At 49.1% G+C, this 8318-nt stretch overlaps 1 protein-coding gene across 1 annotated transcript; it reads left to right on the top strand.

Annotated features, from left to right (window-relative positions):
- Positions 1 to 325: 325 nt before the first annotated feature.
- Positions 326 to 7702, top strand: nthl1 (nth-like DNA glycosylase 1). The gene is given in 6 exon segments (XM_007910453.2): positions 326 to 492; positions 1419 to 1473; positions 1476 to 1573; positions 4047 to 4206; positions 6106 to 6211; positions 6729 to 7702. Coding segments are annotated over 6 exon segments (693 nt in total). The 5' UTR covers positions 326 to 399; the 3' UTR covers positions 6910 to 7702.
- The last annotated feature ends 616 nt before the right edge of the window (positions 7703 to 8318 follow it).

Here is an 8318-nt window from a genome sequence, read left to right as displayed (position 1 = left end):
GGGGGCCGGGGAGCTGGGGCCGGGGGGGCCGGGGCCGGGGAGCTGGGGCCGGGGAGCCGGAGCCGGGGAGCTGGGGCCGGGGGGGCCGGGGAGCTGGAGCCGGGGCCGGGGAGCTGGGGCCGGGGGGGCCGGGGCCGGGGAGCTGGGGCCGGGGGCCGGGGCCGGGGGCCGGGGAGCTGGGGCCGGGGGGGCCGGGGCCGGGGAGCTGGGGCCGGGGAGCCGGAGCCGGGGAGCTGGGGCCGGGGGGGCCGGGGAGCTGGAGCCGGGGGCCGGGGAGCTGGGGCCGGGGAGCTGGAGCCGGGGGGGCCGGGGCCGGGGAGCTGGGGCCGGGGAGCCGGAGCCGGGGGGGCCGGGGCCGGGGAGGAGCGGCACTGGCAGCCCCCGAGGTGGTCACAGCAGATGGCCAACATCAGGGCGATGAGGAAGCGCAGGGCCGCCCCTGTGGATCAGTTGGGAGCCGCGCAATGCTTTGATCAAACCGCTGCTCCAAAGGTAACTCCACATCATGTGGAGCAAATACTGAGGTCCACTCACATGGCCCTCACCCCTCACCCCCCGCGGCCCTCACCCCTCACCCCCCGCGGCCCTCACCCCTCACCCCCCGCGGCCCTCACCCCTCACCCGCCGCGGCCGCCGATGTGAGACGCTATGTATGAAATCCAAGGATTAATATTGTTATTATAAAACACTAAAAGTCCAGCGGTAACTGCCTCCCAATGAGAGGTGACATTGGTATTTTTAGGAAAACCGCACTAAATAAAATAATAATCCCTTCATTTGATAGAGCACCTGTTCACACTGTTGAGCTGATCTCAAAGCGCTTCACAGTTTATATCTGTAAAGTGGATTTACTGTATTTTGTGGACAAAACGTGGCGCCCATTGTGCACAGCAGTGACCCACAAGCAACCGTGGGGTGAATGACTAAATGTTATTTGGGGAATTCTTGGCCAGGATAACGCGAGGGAGGAACTCCCTTCTCTTTTCAAATAGTACAGAATATTTCGAGGGTCTGAGGTGGGTGCGAGTGTGTTTTGGGTGAGACTTTCACACACCGGAGCAGAAGTCAGCTTGGGAACGGACTGTCCTGGGCTTGTGTGTGTGAAGAGAGACGTTGGTAGAGGTAATTAACGGACACCATCCAGTGCGCAGGGAAGTGTAACCTCAGTCAGAGTCTGAATTCAGGAGGGGAGAAAATTGGCAAAACAAAAATAACAAAAGCCACACAAACTGGGATGTTTCTAGATTCCATCTGGATCTCTGTTCTCGCCTTGAGCCACAGTGTGGTGCTGCTTCCTCTTGGGCAGAGAAGTAGGACTGAAGGAGATCAGGGCAAGGGCACAGGCATTGGAAAGTTAGAACAAGGATCTTTGAATCGATGAGTGTAAGATGTGTTCTGTCCTGTCCACAACAACCCAGGTCATGAGGTACCAGGTTCTGCTGTCACTCATGCTGTCCAGCCAGACCAGAGATCAATGAAAAAACTGCGAGATTATGGCTTGACTCTGGAGAATGTACTAAAAATGGACGATAAGACATTGGGAGAACTCATCTACCCAGTCGGATTCTGGAGGGTAAGTTTCACTATGCGAGCATTAGGTTTTGATTCGCACCCAAAGCAATGCAATGCACTCCAATTGGGCATACAGAGATATCTTTGAGTGTAACTGAACATGATGTGATAGAGTAATAATCCCTACATTTCATACAGCACCGATAACATCAACAACATGTCACCGGAATTGCTGTCAAATAAATTGACTGCTTCGAACCAATTTGAACACAGCTACAACAACAACAACAAGATTTCATTTATAGAGCACCTTTCACGTCGGGAGGACATCCTAAGGTGCTGGACAGTTGGGTCAGGACCCGAGCAGTGGGGAGAAATGATCAGGGGGAGGGGAGGGAAGAGAGGGAGCGAGAAGGGGGTAGAGAGTCGAGAGGGGAGCTGAAGGCTCGGTCAAAGAGAAAGGTCTTGAGACCGGCCTTGGAAGGAGGAAAGGGAGGAAGCGGCGAAGGCACTGGGGGATAGAGTTTCAGAGCCTCGGGGCTGAGAGGCTGAGGGCCCGGCCACCGGTGGTAGGGCGGTTGGGGTGGGGGATGTGGAGCAGACCGGAGCCAGAGGAACGGAGGGTACAGGCAGGTAGATAGGGGGATAGTAGGTCAGAGAGGTAGGAGGGAGCGAGGCCGTGAATGGCCTTGTAGGTGAGGATGAGGATCTTGAATTTGATCCTCTGGGGGATGGGGAGCCAGTGGAGGCGAGCGAGGGTGAGGGTGGGAGTGATGTGGGCGCGAGGACAGTACACGAGCTGCAGAGTTCTGAATGACCTGCAGTGTGGAGGGAGGGCCGGGAAGGCCGGCGAGGAGAGAGTTCCCATAGTCCAGCCTTGAGGTGATAAAGGCGTGGACCAGAGTTTCAGCCGCGTGAGGGGTGAGGTAGTGTCGTAGTCTGGCGATATTCCGGAGGTGATGGAAGGCGGTGCCAGTTGTGGCGCGGATATGGGGGAGAAAGGACAGCTCAGGGTCGAACAGAACCCCGAGGTTCCTGATGGCTTTGAGAGGTGGAGAGTGCGGCCTTGGATGCTGATGCTGTCAGCGCCTGAGGTGCGGTGGCGCTGACGTGAGCCAATCAGGAGGGCCTCAGTTTTGCGCACGTTGAGCTGAAGAATGTTGTCTCTCGTCCAGGATTCGATGTCGGACAGACAGCTGTCAGGACATCGGGGGTCGTGGAGTTGAGGGTAGAGGAGGAAAGGTAGAGTTGGGTGTCATCCGCATACATGTGGAAGTTAACTCCATGTCTGCGGATGATGTCACCACAGGGGGAGCATATAGAGGGTGAAGAGGAGGGGACCGAGGACAGAGCCCTGAGGGACACCGCACGAGACAGTGCGGGGGCCGGAGGAAAAGCCGTTTGTGGAAACAAAATGAAGCTAATCCATCTGGTGAATTGTTGGCTAAGACACCAGGAGAAACTCCCTTCTCTTTTCAAATATTGCCACGGGCTCTTTAATGTCAGGCACCTCTGTTTATTGTATCATCCAAAGGATAGCACCTCAACCAACCATGCAGAGTTTCCTTAAGAATGCACTCAAGTTTGCACCTGGGGCTTGAACTCACAGCCTCTGACCCAGAGGCAAGAGTGCTACCAACTGGGCTAATGTTTACATACAAGAACGGTTTCCTGTAGGTTACTGTGTATAATCAAGTACCATTAACCACAGTAGTGCCTATATCTCTGTGCCTATATACAGGCAAATCAATAATCCCAGGTCTCAGTTCTGTAAGAAAGAATAGGTATGACAAAATTATTATATGTCAATTATATTTTAATAGTTAAATTTGTTTTGGCACCAATAACTGGAAACTGCTTGACTCATTGTGAGGAATGAATGCAGAGCACGCTGCCCAAGCACACTCTCTCCTTCCTCGGATTCCTCTGACACATCCTGAGCACTAGTCTTTATGGCACAAATGGTGAGGTTCGAGGTTCAAGCCAAGGGACGGATGTCTTCTTGCAGGGGAGAGGTGGACACCAGCACGGCCTAGTAACTTAAGGGTGACCATATTTTGTAAACCATATCCGGGCACACGTTCAGTAAAAAAAATTGAACTTACCACAATTCCTGATGCTGCCAGTATTGGAGAAGCTTGTTGGATTAATGGTTGTGTTTCTCTGATGAGTGTATGTGTTTTAGAATTATTGTTCTTGCTCAGCTGAACTCAAGACTTGGCAAATTTGCCCAAGGGACACAATACCTCATCCGGGCCAATCCCTTGTGGTCAACTAGCTGGTGTGAATGGCTTATTCCAGTCCAGTTGTTGCTGTGACAAGTGGCTGCTACGTTTCGCTCACAAAATACACATCATTCACTTTACAGTGTATCCTGGGAAGGGTTTTGAGGACGTTTCAACAATGTGTAAGGTTCTATTTCAAATGCAAGGATGATTATTATTATTATCAGTAAGCAATCCTACATCCTACAACCCTTCCTGCTCTGTACTTTGATTAGTGTGGCTGGTTACACCATTGTTTCTGTTATGCAGAATAAGGTGAAGTACATCAAGCAGACCAGCGCGATACTGAGGGAGCAGTATAGTGGGGACATCCCCAACACTATCCCCGAGCTCCTGAACCTGCCTGGGGTCGGACCTAAGATGGCTCACCTGATCATGAAGATAGCCTGGAACAGAGTGTCTGGTATAAGTAAGTATATTCCACACATGGAACTCTTGTCAAAGCAAGTCCGCCTGTATTGGACCAGGAGACCGTGTGACCAAAGAGCCAGACAGTCTGACCCCATTATAACACACATGGTGGGTAAGAGCTATAAGGTTTTATATCGCTGTAGTGTGACCAGCTGATACGAACTACACACAGCACTAAGGGAGGGGGCGAGATGGAGGGATTGCGGGATGGAATTCCAGAGGGTGGGGGCAGAGTGGCGGAAGGCTCACCCGCCAATAGTGGGGCGAGCAAGGTGGGGGTCGTGAAGCAGGTCAGAGCCCGCTAAGCGGAGGGAGTGAGCAGGATGGTAGGGGGTCAGGAGGTCGGAGAGGTAGGGGGAGCAAGACATGGAGGGCTTTGAAGGTGAGGACCAGGATCTTGAACTGTATCCTCTGTGTGATGGGAAGCCGGTGGAGTCGGGCGAGGATGGGGGGATATGGTTGCGGAGCCTGGTGCGGGAGAGGACATGGGCTGCAGAGTTGGTTCTGGATGATCTGCAGCCTGTGGAGGGAGGCCGACAAGCAGTGAGTTTGCGTAGTCGAGCCTCGATGTAATGAAGACGTGTGTGAGGGTTTCGGTGGCCTGTGGTGTGAGACAGTGGCGGAGCCGGGCGACGTTGTGGAGGTGGGGGAAGGCAGAGCAGGTCATGGTGCAGATGTGGGGTAGAAAGGATAGTTGAGGGACATTCAACATGTGTATGCAAACACAGACCTGTCACAGGATGACGTATACCCCTCTATTTCTTCAGCAAGTACACTTAAAATAATAATAATAATCCTTAATTTGATATAGCATCGTTGAGACATCTCAAAGCACTTTGTAAAGTAAATTGACTGTATTTTTGTGGGCAAATCGCAGCAGCCAGTTGCTCACGAAAAAGTCTCAGGACAGGTCATTGATCTGAGTAAAGTCAGTGATTCAAGTTGAGTTCAACCATTTAAGAGGTGAAGTTTAAATCTGCCTGCGTATTGAATATTGTATTTACTCAGTGCATTTACACTTTGAATGTTTTGGAGCAAAACTGAATCTCCACATACAGATCCTTTAACAAGCGCTTTAACAGACTGGCATAGACAACAGGTGAGGCAACAGGTGCTGTTCGGTGGGTCTTCTCAAAACACAGTCTGCATTGCCAAACAATAGAAAACCAGCAGAATGTTTCAAAACCATGATCAGTGCTCCCAAGCTGTCTTGGTAAAGTGCTCCGAGACATTCTCCTATGTGAAAGCTCACTCCGATATTTCTACTCTGCCCAGGCAATAAAAAGGAAGAGGTGAAACAATGAGCAAGTTTCCTTACCCCACATGCCTCTGTTTACCTAGCAATATGTAAGAACCCGGTTGCCAATCGATTGGCAGATCGCTTTTCTGGGGGTAATAAGCCTTTTTTAAAAAAAATTGGCCACTTAATCCATGACTGGTTGTGGGACACTGCTGGATGCAATTGACCTGCCGCTTTTCACTCACAAAATACAGTGAATTCACTTTACAGTATATTCTGTGAGAAGAAGGTGGAGCCACTCATGCGAGTTGCAAAACCTACCTCCGCCTCTGCATGGTGTGGACCATCAAGTGTGGAGTAACAGTCATTGCTCAGTCAGTGTCAATCACAAAGTGTGCTGCCCCCCTGCTGACTTAGTAATGCCATTACTTGCAGTTTTCCAGAGAGACTGCAGCTCACGGTCCTTGGGTTATTCTTAATTACAGCACAAAGTAAAGTATGAAGGGCCAGGCTAAAGTAGATAACATGTACAGCAATAATCCTATAACACACAACACTTATAATATGAAGACGTCTCAAAGAGCTTCAGATGGAGATGGCCACGTTATGACTATCTGTAGACCTGCCCTGTGTTAACACCTCTTTTTATTGTTCTAGGTGTTGACACCCACGTGCAACGGATCTCGAATCGGCTGAAGTGGGTTAGAAAAGAAACCAAGACATCAGAGGCGACGAGATTAGCACTGGAAGAATGGATGCCAAGGTAACTGGGGAGAGGGGATCTCCATATACAGTTCAGAATAGAGAGCTATTCCCATTTTTATTCTTGGCTATATTCAAAAAGAGAAGGGAGTTTCTCCCGGTGTCCTGGCCACCAATTCCCGAGATAAATTACATCATTCACATGACTGTTTGCGGGAGCTCATTACAATCAAAGGAGCTGCTTTGCTTTTATATAGTCACTGCAATCGACAGCAGTTACTGCACAGTGCTTTGAACCGCTTAAAAACAGTAATTATAATCCTTGCAATTTGTTACAGCGCCTTCACATCAGGAGGATGTCTCAAAGCGCAGTGACTGTTTGGGATGGCTGGAAGGGCCTGCTGATAATTAAATCCTTGTGTTTAAGCACTCTGAGATGCATGGAGGGCGCTATATAAGTGCAAGTTGTTGTTGTTGAAAGTAAAAATAAAAGTGTAAAATCTTTTCTGCTGCAAGTTAACGTTTCCATCCCACCCATCTTTCTCTCTCTCTCTCTCTCTCTCTCTCTCTCAATTCAGGGACCTGTGGAGCGAGACCAATTGGCTGCTGGTGGGCTTTGGTCAGCAGGTCTGCTTGCCAGTGAAGCCTCACTGTGATGAATGCCTCAACAGAGACATCTGCCCTGCAGCCAAGAACAATCTTAGGAAAACAAATCTCAGGCTTCCTTCAAACTCTCCGGATGGGCCTGCCAATAATTAAATCCTTGTGTTTAGCTTGTGGTATAAATTATGGAAGGCCTGGGTGGGTTGTTTGTTTCAGCGTAAACCAAAGCAAAACTGCATTTGAACATTCAGTTGGAGGGAACGTAGAGATTGAGACAAGGAGTCTTTACGGAGACAGTGTACCAGAACCGGACCCCAAACATCATCTAACCATAGTCCACATTCTACAGCTGGCTGGGAAATCACATACCATACAATATTTGTTTAACAATATTCCACTCATTTCCTCATTTCAGTATGTGTTAGTGTAGCCAGCTCACAAGGAGTTGGTTACAATTACCTAAAGTTCCAGTTAATGGGAGGCATGTGAAAGCCAGTATCCAATAAACCTGTCCTTAAATCGCAAAGGTGGGTGCCTATGTTGGCTAGCGGCCTACAAATCACTATTTGAGGATTAGTCAGGATTATTCTAACCAAATTTATGGAAAATTACCAGCGTCGTTGTCTCAAAGGGTTGACTCATCCCTCCAGTTTACTAACAGCCATGGAGAGGTTCATTGGCCAGGTGGTCAAGTTTGCCATTTATTCCTGTTCTGGAAGAGGATGAGGTTAACAAGACACAGAACGGGTTAACAAAGTGATTTGCAATAAAATGTAATGCAGAATGTGGCCCATATTCTCAAAGCACCAAATTCTGTACATCAAGAAACAATTTTGATGATTAATGTGGCCTGGCTTTAATATTTTTTCTAAAATATACTTTATTGCAAGGATTTAGAGACCTCGTTTCTGGGTTAAATGGTTAATAAAGTTACATATATTGCATCGTTCATGTAAAGTAATGCCACGAAAAGTAGTTTAAAGTGAAGATTTCAAGACGTGTTAAAAAAATCCAAATATCTCTTACAAGGAACCAATCTCTACTTGGCAGTATTAACCTTGCGGAGTCATGTAGCTCAGTGGTTAGAGCACTCGCTTTGTAAGTGAGAGACCTGAGTTCAATTCCAGGCAGAGGGCGAAACCTTGGGCAAGTTTCCTTACTCCACACAGAGCCTAATAATAATCCCTCCAAAACAAAACAATAATAAATTGGTCATTTTCAATCTACGACTGTTTGTGGGACATTGCTGTGCGCAATTGGCTGCCGCGTTCGCCCACAAATATACAGTCAATTCACTTTACAGTGTGTTCTGTGAAGCGCTTTGGGACGTCCTCCCGACGTGAAAAGCGCTATATCAAATGCAAGGATTATAATTATTGACAGATTACAATAGGAAAATCTGATTGAGCTCATCCAATGATAATGATTGTATCACTGGACATGTCATCATTGCTGTGGGTCAACCGAGCTCAGTTGGTAGCACTCCCGTCTCCTGGTCAGGTTGAAATCTCAATCTAGGAGGGTGCTACAGTGCAGGGTTGCAGACAATATCTACACCTCTCATG

This window comes from Callorhinchus milii, unplaced genomic scaffold (genome assembly GCF_018977255.1).
Source record: "Callorhinchus milii isolate IMCB2004 unplaced genomic scaffold, IMCB_Cmil_1.0 Scaffold16, whole genome shotgun sequence".
In the NCBI taxonomy this organism is placed as follows: Eukaryota; Metazoa; Chordata; class Chondrichthyes; order Chimaeriformes; family Callorhinchidae; genus Callorhinchus; species Callorhinchus milii.
The sequence above is the reverse complement of the archived record's forward strand: the minus strand, read 5'-3'. Positions and strand labels throughout refer to the sequence as shown.